The following is a 21763-nucleotide window of genomic DNA, read 5'->3' as shown; positions in this document are numbered from 1 at the left end:
AGAGAGGTCATAGCTAACAGCCACTGATATCCATTTCAAAACAAGTGAGAAATCATATTCAGAGGCCTCCAATCACCTTCTTCAAAGAAGACCTAAACCAATTTCAAGCCAGTCCGAAAACAGTTTCAAACTGTTTTGAAAGCAGCCCAAAAGCAGGTTCAAACCAGTTCAAAAGCCAACCAACTTAATGGCAGCCTAAATCCAATCAAGAAAGCAGTTTTCATCCAGCCCCAAACCATTTTCTAATATCAACTTTTTCATACTGGCGCTTAACCAGTTTCAAAGCAGTCCGAAAACTGGTTTGAAAACCAGTGTAATGGCAGTTTTGAGCCGGCTGAGGTATCACTGAGGTATCACTTTCAGAGGAATCCCAAGTGGATCTAAACCAGCTTCACAGCAGTCTGAAATGTCAAACATGTCCAGTGCTCTTATGTTTTTTTGAGATTCTAACTTTTCCATTTCAAGCTCCTTGATTTCCCTTCCCCGTGTCTGATTGCTGCACCCTGCCCTGATGTGTTTCACCTGTGTCTGAGTGGGTGATTGTCTTCACCTGGTAGCTGTGGTATATATTCTTGGACTTCTCTTGTGTGTCTTGTTGGCTGATTTGTCTGTGTTTCAGCGTTGGCCGAGTCCCTTGATTTCTGTGTTCCTTGTGCTCCAGGTTTTTCTCTGTTTGGATTTGGCACAACAAAGCAAAGGCACAGCTTTGTTGGCTGCTTGCTCCACCTCCCTTTTCCAAAGTGCTTGTAATGCATGAATCCTTCTTTAATCAGCAATCTTTGACACAAAAACTGCTTCAAACTAGTTTGAGTCTAACTTTCAAACGGGATCTTCTTAACTGGGTTCTAAGAAGTCAAAACGCGAGTTTGAAACCTGTAGAAAACTAGTTTCCATCCAGCCTAAAACCATTTTCAAAGCAGTTCCATAAGAGTTCAATAACCATTTTCAAACGTGGCCTAAACAAGGCTAGAAGCAGTCCAAAAACTGTTTCAAACTGGTTTAAAGCCAGTCTAAAAGCAGTTTCAAACCAGTTCAAAAGCCAACTGAATGGCATCCCAAAACCAGTCAGAAACACTCTTTCTAATCAGTCCATAACCCATTTCAAACCAGTTTCCCAACCAGTCCAACAGTCTGATAGTTTGGAGGCTGGTGTAGGGCCGATTGAAGGTGGGGTGACTCTCCCCTCGGGGGTGAAAAGCCCCTCAGCACATGCTTGCATGTGGTTGCTCTGATTTGCTTATAGTGTAATTTCATTTCAGATGTGGACTGTGCTGGCTCGCAGTGACACCACGCAGCTCCTGTTTAATTTGTGTTACGTGATGAGATGTGCTGACAGGTGTGCGCTCGCTCCTCCATTTGGCTGAGTGTGGCTCGGTTGGCGGCGCTCTAAAGTGTCCGGCCGCTGAAATCAAAATGGCAGCTTAAGTTATTAAAACTGAGCAGCTTTCATCATCATTGGCTGCCGGGAGTCCAGGTCGGAGGATTAATGTCTTTTAAAGCCTCACATTCACTAGCCTGCTGTCACCCAACCCCACCCCCACCCCCCCCGAGCCCCAGCCCTCCTCTCATCGTTCATTTCACCCGCCGCCGCTCTCTTTCTGCTCTTTCTGCTCTTTCTGCTCTCTTTCTGCTCACTCTGTCTCTCTCTGACCAGCCGTCCGTCCATCAACACGCTCTCCTTCTTCCTCGTCTCGGGGCTGATATCTCGCTGACACCCCCACCCCCCGCACCCCCCCGGACCCGGGGCGAGATATGAGGCGCCATCATGGGTTTTATGGAGTTCTACCTGGAGATTGACCCCGTCACCCTCAACCTCATCATCCTGGTTGCCAGCTATGTCATCCTGCTCCTGGTCTTCCTCATCTCCTGCATCCTGTACGACTGCCGCGGCAAGGACCCCACCAAGGAGTACGCCCCCGACAATGCCCCGCCACCACCCACACAGTCGCCCATCCGCCTCGTGGTCATGCAGAACTCGCCCGCCTCGTCCCGCTACGAGCCCAACAACACAGCCGGCCACGGCGAGCCACCCACTCCCGACCTGAGCCGGGAGCGAGGGGAGAGGGAGCGCGAGAGGGAGAAGAGGAGCACGCTGGTCTGAGGAGGAGGAGGTGCTGAAGTGTTATCACTTTGTACGGTGTTTCTATTCTCTGACTCTTATTTGAAATCTTATCCTCCCTGGACAGTGTGGATGAGCTCCTCAGGAGTCGGCAGGAGGTAAGAAGGAGGTGATCAAAAGGTGAAAAATGACCTGTATAAATTCAAAGCACAAAGAAAAACAAAGAAAAACTTCGAATGGTGTTAATGATACAAGTTCATGTTCATAAGATTGATTTAGAAATATCGATATAACACCTACATTATATTAAGAATATGGATAATCTACAGAAGATGTAAATGGAAATTTTTTTTATTAAAGGTGTAACACAATAAAATGATATTCAGAATTTAATATTTAAATTTATTATTGACAAAATAGAAAAAACAAAGTGTTACTATAAACCTTTAATATTGACATATAACAGTTGCATCAGTATTGAAAAAAACTGCAAAATTACAACAGAAATTAGTTAAGCGATAATTATTGTATACAAACTGCCAAAAGAAAAATGGATTTTAGTTGACATTTACATTTTTATATATATATATATTTATTTATTTATTATTTTTTTTGATTTAACATTTAATATTTAAGAAATATATTTCAAAAAGTGTCAGTGTGGCTGTATGTTCAAATTGGGTACACACACCTGCCAGTTTACCAACAAAGTGGGAACAAACACCTGCCAGTTTACCAATAGACTGGGGACACACACCTGCTAGTTTAGCGACTGAACCACAAACCCATTCGATGACCAACAAGGTGGACACACAGATGTGTAGATATACTGACAAAGTGAGAAAAGACAAGTGTCAGCTTAGCAACAAATTGGAGGCACACACTGGCTCGTTTGCCAACGATGTACAGACTCAAAGCAAGTATTAGTACTAAACGGTTTGGACACACACACCAGTCAATTAACAGACAGAATAGACACTCTTGACTTCTTGGAAACCCAAACTTGCCAATTTACCAACAGTGTGGGGACTGTGACACACACACACACACACACACACACACACACACACACACACACACACACACACACACACACACACACACACACACACACACACACACACACACACACACACACACACACACACACCTCCAATTGCTGGACAAAATGGGGACTCCTCACTTATGCCATTTACTTAGCCAATTACCCCCACAAGGTGGCGTTCTTTTGAATTTATGGGGATACACAAGTACAAGCTGGTTGATTCTTGGGTATTGGGACACGCCTTTCGTGCCGTTTGTGTGGCTCAAACCAACAAATCTGCTGGACACAGTGTTTCTGTCCGACATCACTTCTGGTACAGTGGCTGCATCAAAAACACGGAGTAGTGCTCGCCGTCTGTCCCATGAGGATTAAAAACAAGATCAAAACCATGAGGGGAAACAAACTGAGGGGATTTGTTGGTTTGAAAATGGCGGATGCAAAGTTGAGAAAAAGCGATTTGTGTGAAATGACCTGCAGCTGTGCATGTGATCATTAGTGGCAGTTCGCTCTGCCGAGGGCATCTGTTCCATACAATCATACACAAATATGGGACACATTCAGGCTATAATCCATCATACATATGCACAAATACATAGAAATCAATGACGAGCGTCACACTGGGTTTCTCAGTGTGACATTGATGGAGGTCGTCGACAGCTACTGCTCATTAATCTCATCATCAGCTAACATAAACCTCATTAGTTAGTTATAGCAATCTATTAGTTTCTGATCTGCTGGCACTTAATAGAACGTTATATCCTTTCCTCCAGCTTTAACACTTTGTAAGTGTGCACATTAATGAATGTAATACTCTCAATATTATCCTGAAATTAGCAAATATCTGATGCCTCCTGCGACATCTGCACATAGCAGCTTTGAAAAGATCAGATTATCTCATGAGATGGATTTTTAAAAGGAAAACAGCATCAAGTCATTAAAACACCATTAAAACTGTCTGGCTTTCTCTGTTGGTGGTAAATGTTCCTACGTAATGCTCCTCGTTTCAACTTATAAGTTATGGTGACAGCTAAACTCCTTATTCAATTAATTCACTTGTTTTTTGACCTCATAATGTAAGTAACTTCAAAAAAAGAAGAAATCTGTTGGAAAAACAGACCTTTTCAGTATATTCAGACCAGATAAACAGATTTTTGTATCTCTTTGTTCAAGCAGGTCACACCTGGACCACTTAGTTGGTTCACTTGCTTGTTCTCATCCACATTTATGAAGGCAGAAAACTGAAAACTCCATGTCTGCTTGTCTTTGGCTAGGTTTACCAAAATAAGATGATTTGAAGTTAAAATAGATATTTGCCACAGTGACACAATGAAACGCATAAGAAAATGAGCCGTTTTCAAAAAGCTGAAAAAACCTTTTCTACGCTCAACGCAGGCTGTTTGGTTTTCATGCGACATGCGGAGATGTTCCTGCCAGCTACAGCCTGACTGACGTCTCTGAACTCTTTGAAATGAAGCTGATCCACATGTGGAAATGTCTTGGTCCGATTTCACCACAGCTGTTTCTTTCCCTGTTTGACTGGACAGCATCTTCAGGCAGGATGATTACTTCTCCTGCAGGAACATGGAGACGGGACCATGACTGTTTGATATAAATCATGTTTATGTAACAGCTTTACGCTGACGCATCATACTTCCTGAACGCTGTAATCGGATGTTACAGACACATGCATGAACTGAGTGAACATTTCAGCACAAACAGGGAAAAATAAATGGTGGAAATCAAGTTAATTTATGAAACATGATCAGCTTTGAACTGAGACTGAACAATATCCCAATAGACTATACAAATTTAAATGTCTTCATGTTTTGTTTTAGGATATTTTCCTATTTGTCTGACCTGCTCAGCTGAGACTTGAAGATACACATTTAATATCTAAGCTAATGTTTTTGATATGCCCAGTTAGCACAACCAGCTATATTTGCGCTATAATTGAATTCTATGGGAAACAGTAGATTCCGCCGGTTAATGTACAAACAAACCTGATAACTTTCCCTTGCTGTCCTGTTTGCACATGTCTGAATTAAATATTTTGCATGCAACAGAGGTTTTATATTGATTAATATGACCACTGTCCACTGTTCCATGCATTTTTCTGGACCTTGGATGTATGGTTGTGAAAGCTGGACGCCACAGCATCCCGACCATGTTGATAAATGTAACCACTGTCCACTTTACTACAGTGTCCATCAGACTTTATCCAACCACCGCTGCTCAGTGGTCCAAAGAGTTCAGACAGTGATTTCAATGGTGATAGAGCAAAGTTAAAACTTTGGAGTCATTGGTGTTAGAAGGGTGTGATGTGTCAGTTTTCTTAGTCCTTGGTGTTTGGAGTTTGTCTCTAAAGTTACAGAGAAACATGAAAACAGCAGCAGCAGTTTATTAATCAGTGTGAGAGGATTTCAAAAGGCGACATCAGCAGCATCAAACCCCCTCACCAAACCCCAAACTGGTTATCCTGAGGCCCCCCGACTGCTCGTCTTCTCTTCTGCTGCATGAAGCTCTGAACGGACCAGTAAACCCCTAACCCCACCCTCCCCCTCCCGCTCCTCCATCGCGCAGATGAAGTGAGCTGACAACATAAACCCTTGGCTGACAGAGAAGTAATGAATGGACGGACGAATCCCTCTGACGTATGACGGACAGCCGTACTAACCCTTTGGTTGCCCCGGCAGTGGCGGGGTGGGGTAGGGGTGGCGGGGGGGAGATGTGGTGGCAGCAGATGTTGGTGTTAGTGGAGATTTGATGGTGTTAAAGAAGCCGATGGAGAATGTCTGATGACGTTAGTTCGAAGGGAAATCCTCCGACTGAAACATCCTGTTTATGTCTCACTGACAGATACTTCATACAAACTCGGGGAACGCGTCTTCTCAATCTATTACTTCACTCTGGATAGCTGGCACAATCTAATTTACTTGGTCACATGATAACATCAACATTACAGGAATCCCATGTCTCAGGAGGTGTTCAGGTACACAGCTGCTTGGCACAGATACAAAATATTAAGTTGGAATCATGCAGGTCTAATCACTGCATTTCTTCTTTCAGGACTTCAACCTCACCTGCAAATCCCAGAATCCCCCTGAGCTCCACCCTTTAGACTCCACCCTGCTGCCGGGACTCCTACAGGCTGATGAGAACCTGATGATGGTTGATGCTCCTCTTGATCTACGTGGACACCAGAATGTAGATAACAATGGCTGACTGTGGCTGACTGTGGGTTATGACAGCTCACAGCTTTTTCATCCTCCTATTGATCGGATTGTATGTGAGTCGAAGCAGCTATGTGACTTTTTCTCCGAAAAAAAGGAGCCATGGCCGCTAATCACAGACGCAAATAAGAAAGGTTGTGATTGTAGCTGCTCGCGCAGCATCACGTTGCGTTGTCTTCATGTCATGTCACAAAGAAAAGTGACAACATGAGTGTTGAACCACTGAAAGCTAAAACCACACAAACAAGAGTCGATAAAACTGATTAAAAACACTTGAAACAACAAAAGATGGATGCAGCTTTAACTTCTATTGACTGAAGGTCGAACGGTGACATCACAGATTCGGAAAAAATGGCAAACTGGCACTTTAATCCCTCTACCTTCCTGAAATGATGAAATCCTCCTCCACCAAAAAGACTCTCGCCATCACACCGTCCCCCCCCTCCAGGGTCGGTCCCCTCTGCTCATTGGCTGTGGCGTTGCCTGACGGATGATCCTAACCCCACCTCCCACCACCCCCACCACCACCAGGTCGTTGGTGTGCCCGTGCTACCAAGGCCCTCGTAGGGACAAATCCTCTTACATAAAATAAAAAAAAAAAAAACACCACCACCAGCTGAGCAGCCCACCAATGGTGGCCTCCCATCCATCATATTTATTGCACAATCCCCCTCCCCACTTCATATTTCTTGTTAGTGGATTATGTGGAGCCTGTATTAGGAGCATGTATTATGTGTTTCCTCTGCTGCAGTGTTTTTGTCCGTGGGGGAACGTTACATAAGCTTCAGGTTGTCGACGGGTGCAGATTTTGTCATGTTCAGGTTTGACCTGTCGGCTCATCTCGAACCGCCACGAGGCTCAGGGTGCACAGAGCACGCAACGCCGCCGCTAATGCCAACGCCTGAAGCCCATCTATGATGTAATTCAAACCTCAGAGGGAGGACGCACTCGCTCCGAGAAGATCCAAGCCTTTTTCAAATTAAAGATGTTTTTTTTTGTTTTGGAAGTATTAAAAATACACTTTAACATGATAACAGAAACATGTAACCACGGACGTGATTGTTCACATCAGAAAAACTTCGTACTGTACTGGATTTGTAGTTTTCATCTTTGAAGCCTACAAAATTATAGTTACAATAACAGATGGTTGACAAACTATGTCTTAAAATAAAAGTGTTGCTGCAGATGTGTCTGTAGCACCCCTGGAGGTACTTTGAGGTATGGCAGGAAGTGGAAAAAGAAATCAGTGGTGTCCACTTTATAAAGTGATTGTACTTCAATATTTATTGGAAATATATTCTATATATTTAATATTTTCAGGGTCGAATCAGAAAACAGTAAGCCATTTTTAAAATACTGTTCAGGATTGAAATGAAAAAAAAATTGTATACTGTACCAGTTAAGAACTTTTCAATTAATGAAAGTCAAACTAAACTTAACAAAATGTCTGAAACTCAGCAGATCTACAGACATGTTCATTCACACCGTAAACCCTTGAAATCTGTCAAATCTGAATTTTGGTTTCCATTTATACAGTATATATAAAAAATATATATTTTCTACAGTGTGAGCTTTTTTATCCTTAAACCTTAGAAACTCAATAGTTTAATAGTTACATCAGAAGCACAGAAAACCAACAGAAACTCAGAAGTTTGATAAATGTGTTTTACCGAATATTCTTATAAATTGTTTAATCTCTTGGATTAAAACACAACAACTATTAAATATAACTACAAAGATCAGTTCACGGTTAAATAATCCAATTCAGTTTCAACAGTTTTTCAGTTACAAGTTTGCTTGTTAACAAGCTGACGGCTCATTCTAACGGTTCAAAAGAAACAGTAAAAGAAAATAATCAAAATACTATTATCTTGGTTTCACCACTTTCCACTTTATTATGTTAACTGTTTGAGTCTCAATTTGTGCTGCACTATAACTCTTTCAAAATGAATGTGTTTCTGTAACTTCACTATAAGTTAGTACTAAGTTAATAAGTTAGTAACAGGTTACTATCCTCAGTGACTTCATTACTGTTGTACTGGATGAGAACTGTGTTAGGTAGTGGTTAGCTTTCATAATAATCACTTAAGGTGAGGTTGAAAAGTCTTGTAATAATTTCAAAGAAAAGGTGTCCATGTCATTTTAAAATGACTACAACCACCCTATGTATCGCACCATGAAGGCACCAATAATAGAAATAGATTGACACGTCATGTAACAAACAATAATCTGTTTATGATTAAAAAAGAAATCTATCATCATCTGTATCGAAATGAAAAAAACCTGGATATTAAGGATACTGTACACTGTGTTTCTGAGCTCTTATTTAAGGGATAAATCATGTTTTTTTTCTGAAGGATCTGGATGTAATAAAATCAGATGTCATGGAGCAGGTAATATATCAGGAAACAACAGACTGCCGTTTGCAGAAAATTATTATTTTTTTCTCTCAAATCTTTTGAGGCTCTGTTCACACAACAATGTTTTAAGTGAAAACACTTTATTTTTGCATTTTAGCTTAAGAAAAACTCACAAATGAACACCAGTGTTGTGTAAACGTGCACCCAAAATGCAATGGGCGTTTTCCATTTTCACTTGTAAACACTGTCACGTAAATAAGACCTTAATCTTTCACAGCGAGAAACCACTTTCGGTCTGAACTTCAACATGTTTGTTTACTCCATTCGACTCTTGTGTTACAAACAATTATTGTGAAAATCTGCCAATAAAAAACAGTGCAATCGAATTACTGTGTGTGGTGTGTACTGTGTAATAGAGCATCTTCCCCCCATGAACTGATGTAATTTCAACCAACATCCAGATTATCACAGAGATGGCCTGTCAGGCCAACGAGGCCCATCAGAATCATAAATTTAATGTTTCATTTTGTTGTTTTCATATTAATGGATATGTACTCAGTTATTTCAGATTGTCTGCTCTTTTCATTTTGTAGCTTTTCATCCTGTTGTGCAGCTTTCATAACATGTTTATATCGATTCACCTATGGCTTGAAATAAATGGCAATGAAGCTGTTGCTTTAACCAATCAGATTTTGAGAAAGCAACACTGGGGTCATCCAGTGCGAATTTGACAGCGTCACCATTTTCACGTCCTTTGATTAGACGGTCAGAGAGCTAGGAAGCCACATTGTAGTGACCTGCACAAGCCAAACTACATTTATATACATTTAATAGCTGTTTTATGAGTTAAGCCGTTTGACTACTACTGCTACATTCATGTGATCAGTTACTTTTTCCGGGGTTAAACACAGTTTTTGATTTTGAGGTTTGTCCACGTCTTTTTTTTGGTCCTTCTGGTTCAGTGTCTTTGCAGACTCCTCGAACCAAAGCAGTCCAATGTCTATTCCTTTCCCTCCCCTCCTCTTCTGGAAGTGATTTGAAGCGTGGAGTTCATGGAGCCGCAGAGGTTAAGTCTTCATATCCTCCTCCTGCCTACAAACTAATATCCTCTCTGCCTCCGAGGAGTGTGTGGACCAGAAGCCGCCTGAGGTCACACAAACGCAGGCCTATCGAAGTGAAAGCTGCTTTCGCAGCCTAAACCCGACCACTGTGTGGTCAAATCCAAAGATCATCATCAGGATGCTGGTTCAGGTGGTTGTTATTCATTTGTTGGCTTGCATCCCAACTGCTCGTTCCCTGGGAGACCCCCAGATTCCTTCTATACAAAGGCTGTGGACCCCCTCTCTGGTCTGTTATTGACCAAAATATGACAATGAAGGCAACCATTGGTGGACACGCCCACTCTCACCAACAAAAACAAAACAAAACCAAACACTGAGTAGCAGATTCCAGCTCTCCTCCACATTCAATTTGTCCGATTCAGGGTATTTTGGACATATGTCAATCTAAGTTTGTCACTTCATCATCATGGTAACATTAAATATCATGCTGCTCTTTGTTTACGGGAAAAAAAACACAGTGTGTGTGTGTGTGTGTGTGTGTGTGTGTGTGTGTGTGTGTGTGTGTGTGTGTATGCAATAATTAAGGATTACTCGCTAAATTCGAACCACATGCTTTATTTTATTTGAGTATGAATTACATTGTATCATCAGCCAATAAAATCATACTGCGTTGCATTTGGGAAATAAATATCTCTGCCAAATATGGTTCAACATGAATATAGTTGGATCATCAGCAAATTAATCGATCATTCGATCATGAATCGATGAGTATTGTATCATGGCAGGAGGATGATGAGGAAGTCTAATGAGGTCAGATGTATTGGTCTCCGTGACAAAAACCAGTCGTGTCGGTGCTTCCTTCAACTCTCTGATGGCTTATTTTCTCCGCCTGCAGCTGACCTTGACTCTCCTGTGATGACGGAGCGATCTCACGCCTGAGAGGGAATTAGTTCAAAGTTTCAGAGGGTGTGCAGGAACAGAAACGCCTTCCTGCTCTGAACCCGATTCCCTTTAAACGGCTGCCGAGTTGCCATCGCTTTGCGTGCCAGGCCTTTTCCGTGTGTGTGTGTGTGTGTGTGTGTGTGTGTGTGTGTGTGTGTGTGTGTGTGTGTGTGTGTGTGTGTGTGTGTGTGTGTGTGTTGGGGGGGGGGGGTTACACCTCTGGTCATTCTGGCTGGTCACTGTGTTACAGGAAGGGAAGGGAGGGTCGGGATTTCCCCTCTGAACCCTCCTCAAACGACCCGAGGCCAAACACTGAGAACCAAAACCACTTCTGCCATATTTTAACATCCAAACTGGGAGCTGTGATAAAACTGTGACTGAACATAGGCAGAATAACACAAGTCAAAGGCTTTCTGAGGATCTGAAATACACCTTTTAAACAAGCTTTATCTCCTCTCCGCATTGCTGCAGCCATAATGACTGGAGGCCAATATACAGCTTAGAGTGAGTAAACTTGTAATATTTACAAACAAACAGTTCTTGTTGTTTTTTTAAATATATTTCTAAATGTTTTACAAACTGACACAAACTTCTGCTACTGCCTCCCTGAATTGTTACTGTCATCAAAACAACACCAACAACCTCAAATTCAGGTCCCATTTTCTCACAATTATTGGACAGACAAAAAAACCAAAAAACAACTAAAGTTGTAGCTGGTTTTAGGCCAGGTTTTTAGATCAGTTTGAAGATTTTAAACCGGATTTAGACTCAGTTTGGATTGGTTTCAACCTGGTTCCACTCTAGTTTTAGATCTGTTTCTGGATTGGTTTGTGAGAATAGTTAGAACCTGATCTTTAACCTGGTGTTGAACTGGTTTGGAACTAGTTAAAGATTGTTTGATCAAAAAATTGAAACTGGTCAAAACTGTCCATTGTGGACAAAGTGTCTTATTCAGGTTTTTGTTGGCATGTGCGAATATGATATGAACAATCTCAGAGCAAACAAAGCTTTGGACCCCCTCTGGGAGCTCTGGTAACCCCCCCTCCCTCAAGAACATCTCTATGTTTGTTTTCTCTGGTTCTTGTATTTCCATCCCAGCAGAGGAGCTGTGTGTGTGTGTGTGTGTGTGTGTGTGTGTGTGTGTGTGTGTGTGTGTGTGTGTGTGTGTGTGTGTGTGTGTGTGTGTGTGTGTGTGTGTGTGTGTGTGTGTGCGTGCCTGCGTGTTTATGGTATTTCCCAGCTATTTTCCGGAGGGAATACTTTAGTAGATGGGGAGAGTGAAGCTCGGAGCTGATTGGTGTTTAATTTAAGGGTCATGTGATAAAACTGGTCATTAGCTTAGCATTAGCCGCCCCTAATCGTGTTCTGCGTATTATACGGTGGCGTGTTGGAGGTGATGCAAAGAAGAGTGTTCCTGTGTTCACTCCGCAGTGCGACCTTGACCTTCAATGATTCAATCAGACAAGAGCCACTGGGTTCAGTCTGAATCTGGAGTTTAATGATGCAAATATCAGTTTACAGAATAAATACCGAGAAACCAGCTGAGTGATTTAAAAAAAAAAAAATCAAAGAGATTCAGGCTGTGCCTAAATGTACAAGTTTCCTATGTGAATACATTTGGATCTACCTTCACACTGCAGGTCTTGATGCTCCATTCAGATTTTTTGCTTGTGTCCGATTTTTTACTGCGATCATTCACATTACATTTTCAACACAACCTCTATCAGACTGCCGTGTAAACGTGAGCAGACCCTATGGTTTTGGCATTTCCCTGCAGTGTGAATGAGGCCATTTAGAGGTTAAAATTTATATATTTTTAAAAACAGTCTGTCTGTGGCATCAATTCCCACAATTCCAGGAGGTTCTTGTGGTTTTGTTTTTTGAAGGTTTTTATCACGCCCCATCGATGAGGGAGCAGGTCTAAATTATACCTCGAGCAGTGATTTGTAATCTTTAGGGTTAGTGATTTTTTTTCTCTGCTTCAGATGCTACGTGTGTTTTAAGAGCCAATTTGTGGAACATATCTCGAAAGCACTGAATGTAAAAAATTACCTTTTACAAAATAAAAATTCTTAAACATGAAGCATTTTTAAGAACTTCACTGTTGAAGTGATTCCAAAAAAAATCATCTGTTTACTGTTGGATTTACAGTTTCTATCAAACATTTAGTTAATAAAACAAATGCAGAGTTTAAATGTAAACATGAGTAGACCGTTGTGTGAATGGAGGCCTTGAAATATTGCCATTTTAAAAAAATGGGGTCAAAAACGCTTGGGAAGCTCGCGACCTTCCACTGGTCAGAGTAATTACAACCACAACAATCAAGAGAAGAAAAACAACTATCAAGGGAGATATTTCCTTTATAAAAAAATTTATTTTTTGTATTTACAATTATCGTTGATAAATCTGCTGGAAAGTGTTTTTGTCTTTAAAATGTTGGAAATTATCAAAGCAAACATTTCCTTTCTACACATATATACATTTTTACTTCTTAAACCTAGAATATAATCTCAAAATAATACCATTTTAACCAACAAAAATTAAACAAGATCTTTTTCATTCAAATCATATCGAATTAGGTCAAATTGCACTAACCAGACCCGAAAAGGTCAAATGATGCTGCCCTCTTGTGGATATTTCCATAATGACAGCAACAATGTGGCACAGCAGTGAATAAAATACAAAAAGAACAAAGTTTTAGTATTTAGATTTTAATACTATGTCGTTAATCACATGGACAATTTAAACAAAGTACCGCATTCAGCTCGAAACAGCCTTAGTGACCAAAAACGTTAAAATCTGATGATGAAGATGAAGAGTTTAACTGTTTTTGAGTGAAGCCAAAAAGTGTACAGTTTGTACTGTTTTCATAAAGAAGAAACAAATATATTCATGAGAGAAAAGTCTGACTTCTTGAGTTTTAGAGACAAACAGCTGAAATATGTCATGATTATTATTATTACTTATATTTTCTTTTTTCTGACTAAAAGTCCCCTGATGGAGCTATGAAATCATGATTTTCTGCATTTTAGACCCAAATGGTACTTAAAGCAGAGGTTTATTCACAAAGAATTACAATGGGAAGAAAACAAAGGAAATAAACTGCTGAAAGGACAGGGAGTGCCTTAACGTTTGTGGTAAATAGCATTTTTTATTTGTTTGCATATTTAATGTTTTTCTTGTGTTTTTGAGATAAATCAGAAGATTCCCACGGATTGAACTCAAAATGCATTAAGAATTCTCAGAGTAATGTCAAGAGGTCACAAAAACCTGTACATAAAAAACAAGAGTACCTTCATTGTGTCTTTCATAGCTTATTAGCGGCATGTTGTGAGTTTAGTTTTTCGATGTCATCAGTGAGCTTTTAAACGGCAGCTTAAACTCTCACAACATCCAAATTTTACAGGTTTTCACTGAAATAAATAACTGCTTTTCTGAATGTTTCCTGTCAAACTGAAGGCTGTCAGAAATTTGGTCCACGTTGTTATTTAGGTTTATGCATAGATTTTGACTTTTGAAATCCATCATTCGGACCAATTTCATGCCATACAAACTATTTTCAAAGCAGTAGAGCAGAATTATATGTAAAAAATAACAATGTACAAAGTAAGATTGAGTAAAATGAAATCAAACTCTTGTTTAACCTGAATTTTTGGAAATTAGATTTATTTCCACTCTGTTACACTTCCACTTGTCCACAGGCAGCAACATGGACCAAACCATTGTGAGGCAGATAGAGGGGGGACACCATGCTTTTTGTGTTTAATATTATCATGTTTAAATCTTTTTTGATATAATAAAGAGTTTAACAATACGTAGTTTCAAGAAATTCTGTATTTGGCGATGAGATCACATTTTTATGAGAGTTGAACAAACCTCCTTCCCCCCTCTGATTTTCAACTTTGATGCAAATAAACCTGGTTTTGATGTTGTAGCTCTCCATTTCGTTGGGCAACAAACCAAAAAAAATCAAATGTGCTGATTTGTCCTCTTTCTTAATCTGAGTAAGGCTTTAACCACTTTGAAATAACTTTTCGGTCTGAAATTAAACATCTACAGGATAAAAAGGTCTCAAAAGAGAGAGAGAGAGAGAGAGAGAGAGAGAGCGAGAGAGAGAGAGAGAGAGCGAGAGAGAGAGAGAGAGAGAGAGAGAGAGAGAGAGAGAGAGAGAAACTTCCAAGTAGGAAGAAAACTTCGGCTTCAGTGAAAAAGCCATAAAAATCCATGACATGCTTTTCATTATGTCTGATTTGGTTGAACAGACGTGACAATAATGTTGGTTGAACCAGAAAAATCCGGAGATGAAATCTTCAGAAACCTTTAATCCACAGTCAGGATCTTCTTCAGGAATGATCATCAAAATTGTTATCAAGGAAGTTTTCCTCGTTCTGCAGGCGGCGGTGGTAAAGTCTGAGCTCCATACTTCCTGTTTCCTGCTTGCTGCTTCCTACCTCCCCCTCCTGTTGGTCAGGCCACGCAGTACCCCTGACTGGCCAGCAGGGCAGTCTGACTCTCCCTGCGTTTGTTCTTCTTCTTCTTCCTGCGCCGCAGCTTCCAGCAGAGGGCGCTAGAGCCCAGCAGGCCCAGCCCGACGCCCAGCAGCACCAGACCCAGCATCGAGATAGTCGACCCATGCGAGTTGAAGGTGTAGGCCACGCCTGTCACCACCACGCCGGTGATGAGCACCACCACGCCAAACGGCACCGTGCAGCGGTAGCAGGACATCTCGGCACCGCCGGTTGCCGCCGTCAGCTGGACCTCGTTGATGTGGGGGACGCGGGTCACCACCAGACCGTGCTGGTCCTTCCTGGGCCGGTCACGGTTCAGCTTGTCGACGGAGGCAGACGACGGCATCCGGACACCACCTTTGCTGTGGTGGTCGTCTGGCATGGCGATCTTACTGGCGAGGAACAGGTGAGCCATCTGGGTACTGGTGTCAGCGATCAGCCAATGACAGAGCAGCTAGCTGCAAACAGGAAGCGAAATAGCTCAGTTGTATTATAGTATTATTAGTAGTCGATGTGTTCTTAATCTGGTTTATTATGTGTGTAACTTCATCAGATATGGACATGGAAAACTTTACTTCATTCAAAAAATAATAATAAATACTGGGCAAGCCGTTCAAGAATCTAGATCTCAAGACTTCCGCATGAATCCTTGCAGTATTTTGCTGTCTGGGTCCACATGTTTGGCCTTTTTCTCCACTTTCATCCAAACTGACTCCCACTCTGATCAGACACCTTTTGTTTCACCTCCCTTCATCTGGAAGTATGAACTTAGATCCCTTTTGTGAAAAAGTGAAAAACTTTTGTTGCGTCTTGAGTGTTTGTTTACACGGCCACTGAAAATGCAACTTTTGAAAACGTCCATCTCCATGGAAACGGGGAAAAGGCAATTGATCTGAAAGGAAGCTACTGTGGCCATGGTAAAAAGTTCTTTACGGATGTGTAGATGGGCATTAAGAACAATAGTTCCTCCATAGTGTCATGACTCCCTGTACATATATTCTCCCGGGACAGAGCCACTTCCACATTTGATGTCTGCCCATACAAATGTCCATATACTCCCATTGTTAATGTTTGTAGCGTATTGTTCTCTGCGTGCATGTGTGTGTGTGTGTGTGTGTGGTTCCATTACAAAAACAACCAACAGCGCCAGCTCCTGGCCTGGCATGCTAACTACATCTTTTTCAGCGTTTCCGCCTCTTGTGTGCAAACAGACATCGATTTGAAAACGTTGCCGCGCAAACTAAAACTCTCAGAGCAGCAGATCATAAAGAAGTGGAAAAACCAACAGAGGCGTAACCAGCTGGAACAAGACACCGCCCGGCGTTCCTCCGCCGCTCAATGACATTTACGCTTCGAAATTAAAACAATCGAGGAGAGAGAGAAAAAACCCGTTGGAAGCATTTCTACTGCGGAGGAGGACTGCATTGACCGGGGAAAAGCTGAAGATTAACTTTTCAAATCATCAAACAGGTTCATGGTGGAAACAATTATCCAATGTGCTCAGTAGCAAACAGAAGCTTTCTCATTGGTTTACAAGATTAGAGCAAAAAAAACAAAAAAACAATGAGGAAATAAAATAAATACCTTAAAAAGAGAAAGCAAACAAAGGCGCAAGCAACTTTTAACATCAAAATAAAATTGATAAATTTTTAGTCTGTTGACAATAAAAGAATAATGGGGGGGAGGGGCACAAAAATGTCATGGATAAAACAATGACAAAAGAGGATAAAGCAAGAAAAATCTAAAGAAAAAAGGTTTAAGGTTGACGAGATAATAAATAAATAAATAAATAAACATGTTGAAAATAAATAAAATCCCCCCCAAAAAGTGATTAGGTGAAAAACATTAAATGTTTAAACATCTTAAAATATCCAAAACTTCTAAATGGCTTTTCTAAATACTCCTTGGTATAAATAAATAAGATAAGAACACAAAATATTTCAGTAAAACTTTTTTTAAAAGATTCAAAAAGATTTATATTAATAAATATTTATTTATTTATTTTTGATGCTGATGATGAATTAAGATAATAAACTAAAATGAAGGTCCAAATATCACTGAAATCGCCAAGAGTCATATTTAGCAACTATATGGATGTCATGCCACTAAATTCCAAGTTTATCATCAAATAATGAGAAAACTGTTCATTTATTGGAATGAGGTCCGTTTTCTGGGTGTTACTGAGCTTTGGAAACTGTGAAATAAGTCAAACTGTTTCATAAATGACAGTAAATATAGATAATGTGGCTTTTGCTGCAGCTTCATATAAAAAAAGCAAAATGTTGAGAGGGTTTATCATCTCTGTGTGAGAAAGTGGAAGAAACGTTGTGAACTGATCATTTGCAGCTGTCGTATGATGCAGACCAGTGAAAACACACAAACGTAAAACAGCTATACTTCTTCCTACCCCCTCTTCGAACATGCAACACGCATATTGTAAAATTGGAATGTGGGTTGTGTGGACTCTGGATTGCTCGTTTCTGTTTGTTTCTTTTATGATTTTTTGTCCATGTTCATAAATGAATAAATAAAATAAAAGCTGAAACACAGAGAGCTAACAGAGTTAAAAAAAAAAAAAAAAAAGCTATGAAACATTGATCAAATGCAGATATAAAACTGTGAAAACAGAAGAAACACAGTGACAAAACAAAACAGAGTGCAAACAGAGATAAAACAAAGATAAAACAGAAATAGAACAGATAGAAGCATCAGATTTCTGTTTCGTTGCGTCGTGCTGCAGAATCAGAGACAAACTCACAGTCGGCTGCAGTCAGTTTGAGTCTCCACAGCGTCCTCTCATCACTCCACATCCTCTCAGCTCCCAACAGAATGGACAACATGGATATCAATGGAGAACACCTTTTCCTCCTCCTCCTCCTCCTCCTCCTCCTCCTCCTCCTCCTCCTCCTCTCAGACTGAGGGGAAACACTTTAACTCCTTCCTCTCTGGTTCAGTCGCTCCCGTTTCTGTACTTCAAAAACTACCAAACTTTTTGCTGTTTAAATGTTATAAAAGAGTCTTTCTTTCTTTCTTTCTTTCGGCCCAGAACCCATAAAAACCAGGACGCGATTTTTACCTCTGGAATGTGGGATTTCTTTAAAATGGTTTATTGTATTAAAAATTGTGAATTTTTCACAATTGTCAAATATTAGTTATTTTACAATTATTAAAACTGTGAAGGATAGTAAGAATATACAGTACAATATATTTGGAAAGTATAAAAATAGTCTTAAAAGTATAAATGCACAAATATTTTTTTTTTCTTTTCAAAAGAATAAACTGGATTCTGACCCTGGGGCTTTTTCAGACTATTTCATAGTTTCATGATAAAACTGTTCCCTGTGTCTTTCTGACCTATTTTGAATACAATGATTTTTTCTTTTGCGCCAACTAAGAGAAAAAAGGGATTTTTATGGTTCCCTCTAGTGGTGGTACAAAAGATGAGAGCAGCAATTTATGGATGCAGGAAATAAAAACTATAGAAAAAGGGACCTGTGTCCTATTTTAAGTTTGGAATCAATTCTCGTTGGATGGACTTCTGTCGGGAAAGACCAAGAAAAAGTCAAAAAGCTGCTCGGGTCCAGCAGTGGAGTGAACGGTGGCTCAGGCTGTGATACATGAACGCGTCTTCAGACCACCGTGGACGTGAGAGCCAAGCCCCTCGCTGTCCTCCGAGACGTCTCAGATCAGCAAAATAAACAGAGCCGGGCTGATTCCTCCCACATGTTCCAGCTGCAGGGCGGAGGCTACCACAAACATGATCTGACTGCTCTACTTTTGCTCTCACTAGTAAGAAGTGACCACAGACAATGGTTTTCGTTGAGTGTGAAGGTGGACTGGGAGTCATGGGAGTCTTTCTACTCAACAACTAGTCAGATTATCTCCTGACAAACTGTTTTACAATGACACTCACGTTTCCCTATTGGATTAAGAATCCCAAACAAGACCAACTTGTTCAAAAGAGTCGCCCTCGCCATTTTTAAAACCTGATATGAACAAGACGAACAGAACAAAGATGGATGCACAGAAATCGAGCATGCGGTGCAGATATTTCTCTGTCTGGTGGCCAACGAGTGCAATGATGTCAGTAGCTGCATGTTCAGACAACGGAGCAACCACGGCGGAGGGAAAACATTTCGAGAGGCTCCGCTTTTGAAAATGCGATGCAGATTACGCTCTGCATCGCCGGCGGGAAAATTTCTATTCTGAAGAAGCTCCTGGTTTAGCACCGGATTTTTCTCAAGACTGAAGAGTGCCCAATTTGACAGCCTCTGATCTGCCATCACAGATCTGCCATCACAGATCTACAATCACAGATCTGCCATCACAGATCTACCATCACAATGTTTCCAGAAGGAAAAGGAGTAGAAGCACGTGAAGCTGGTTTTCAATTGGTGCATTATTAAGAAAAAACACCGCGTGGTTGGAGTTAAGGGTTTTCATGTCCAAGAGATTTGTGAAACAGCTGTGATGTTACAATACAAACAATCGGATTTTGATATATTTGTTAAAGTGTATATATATATATGGAGAATACCATGTTTTAAATTGAAACAAATGTACATAAATGTACATTTATTACCACATAAACACACAAAAGTACCGGCAAATCGTTTTGCAGCTTGGAAAAAAAAGCCAATTATGAAATCCGCCGCTGTGAACATCTGTTCTCGGGGGGGGGGGGGTGTGGGGACCAGCAGGGGGCTCCAAGGAATACTTTTCTCAGGAACAAGTGGTTTGACACAGTGGAACCTGAGGACAATGTCCCAAAACACTGTGCTCCCAGACAGATGGTTTTGCAGTGTTAACAGTGATTTTGGAAATGTTGACAGGTGGTGTAGTGGTTTCTTCCTGTATTCAGTCCTGCCTGCTGTGTACAGACATTTCTCCACATTTTCTGAATCTTTTGAATGAGATAGTTCACTGTAGATGATGGAATTCAAAAGTTCCAATCATCCTACTGCTCTTCCAACCTTTAGTTTGCCAGCTGCAGCACACAAAAGTATGATGAAATGAAGAAACGTCCCTCTTTGAATGATTTACACGTCATTGTTTTACTCTTTTCTGGAGCTCAAATTGCAGGCTGGAGCCGCTGGAGTGAAGAGGGATTCCATTGTTCATGTTGTGCCTGTGGTCCCAGGAGGGTGTTACCCCAGGAGATGCTGGGTAATTGTGTAATTGATCGATCTGGGGGAAAACAAGTCCTTTAATGAAAGCTGATTTTCCCTCATCGTCTCCCTTTCGGCCGTCTATCAACGCTGTTCGTCGATGCTGAATCTCCTCCTGCGCCGTAGCCCAGGCATGACGGGGCCGTATCTGGAGGTGTCCTGTCCCGCTTCCTGTGTAGTGCAGATGTTCATGACGGGGTAACGGGGGGAGCACGCGCTGCTCTTCCTGCCTCCTCCAGCTGGGGCGCCGTGCACAAACAGTGGATCCTCTCCAGGCTCTGAACTGTGTGGAAACTTCAACTTTGCAGTTTTTGGTTACTAAGAAAAGCTTCAGCGTGTGTGTGTGTGTGTGGGGGGGGGGGGGGGGGGGGGTGTTAATCCATGTTGTCGCAGGAAGTGCATCCTGTGTAAAAACTAGCTGAGTAATAATAAGGGGGCTCCTCAGTGGTGTCGAGGCAGATTTCAGTGACCAAACACACTGCAACACCGTGTGACTGCAATCTGATTTGTCCTGTCAACTATAATAACTTTCTATATTTAAACCTGCAACAAGCCAGCTGTTGAGCTTCTGCACAAACACTGTATGTGCTGAGCATGGTGACCATGACTGATTGCTGCCCCTCAGTGGTCAGACCAGGGTATTATTTGTCCTGTTGACCCATCTCCTCAGAGACTGGCCCTGGTGCTTAGGTGACGCCTCTTGTTTTGGGTCTGTGGTGGTTGGCCAGGCGCATATCCAACTTTGAGGGATGCACCGATACCACTTTTTTTTTTTAAAAAGTACAAGTACAAATACTAACTTTTATCTAATATAGAGTACCGATACGAGTACTTAATATATTCCATTAATTGTAATTCGTACTCCATATGCGAAGAACTCCCCTTCCTTGTGTCTGATTGCTGCTCCCAGCTCTGATGTGTTTCACCAGTGTCTGAGGGTGTGATTGTCGTCACCTGGTGACAGTGGTATATATTTGGCTTCAGTTTCAGGTCGCGTTGCCAGTTTGTCTGAATTCTCTGTGTCAGTCATTCCAGCCATTCTATGGCTCTTGATTTAACATAATCACAGCAATTGCACAAGACAAGAGTGCTCCCGATGCACTATGTTGGACCTTGGTTGGGTTATTGTGGGTGAAGCTTGCCTGGGAACCACTCATCAGTCAGAAACTCTTAGTGTGCTGAAAGCTCATGTGCTCAGAAAAAGATCCTGTTGAAGGAGAATCACAAGCCTGGGCCATCCCACTTTAACGGTTCTTCAACTTCTGGTAGTGATGGTGAACACCTTAGAGAGAATAAGCTGGGATTTGAAGTTTTTGAGAAGATGAAAAGCCAGGATTGTCTATGGATGATCAAGCTTTTCTTGACATATCAAGAGAAGTGTATCATAAAG

General features: G+C 41.2%; 2 protein-coding genes across 3 annotated transcripts; one reads left to right on the top strand and one right to left on the bottom strand.

Annotated features, from left to right (window-relative positions):
* Nucleotides 1–1600: 1600 nt before the first annotated feature.
* Nucleotides 1601–7363, top strand: smim36 (small integral membrane protein 36). Of its 2 annotated transcripts, none has more exons than XM_080483156.1 (2): nucleotides 1601–2111; nucleotides 6171–7363. In XM_080483156.1, the coding sequence occupies exon 1, from the start codon at nucleotides 1766–1768 to the stop codon at nucleotides 2099–2101; it is 336 nt and encodes a 111-aa protein (XP_080339282.1). In that variant the 5' UTR covers nucleotides 1601–1765; the 3' UTR covers nucleotides 2102–2111; nucleotides 6171–7363. The 2 variants fall into 2 exon arrangements, 1 of the variants encoding a protein (XP_080339282.1); XR_013936113.1 differs by having other exon boundaries at nucleotides 1603–2217; nucleotides 6171–6919.
* Nucleotides 7364–13396: 6033 nt separating this feature from the next.
* Nucleotides 13397–18037, bottom strand: LOC308116339 (transmembrane protein 100-like). Its single transcript, XM_080474483.1, has 2 exons — nucleotides 17964–18037; nucleotides 13397–15663 (listed from the first exon to the last, which is right to left on the bottom strand). Exon 2 carries the CDS (start codon nucleotides 15618–15620, stop codon nucleotides 15165–15167), a length of 456 nt encoding a protein of 151 aa, XP_080330609.1. The 5' UTR covers nucleotides 15621–15663; nucleotides 17964–18037; the 3' UTR covers nucleotides 13397–15164.
* Between the last annotated feature and the right edge of the window lie 3726 nt (nucleotides 18038–21763).

This window comes from Lipophrys pholis, assembly GCF_963383615.2.
Source record: "Lipophrys pholis genome assembly, chromosome: 1".
Lineage (NCBI taxonomy): Eukaryota > Metazoa > Chordata > Actinopteri > Blenniiformes > Blenniidae > Lipophrys > Lipophrys pholis.
Note: the sequence above shows the minus strand (reverse complement) of the source record. Positions and strands in the feature narration are given on the sequence as shown.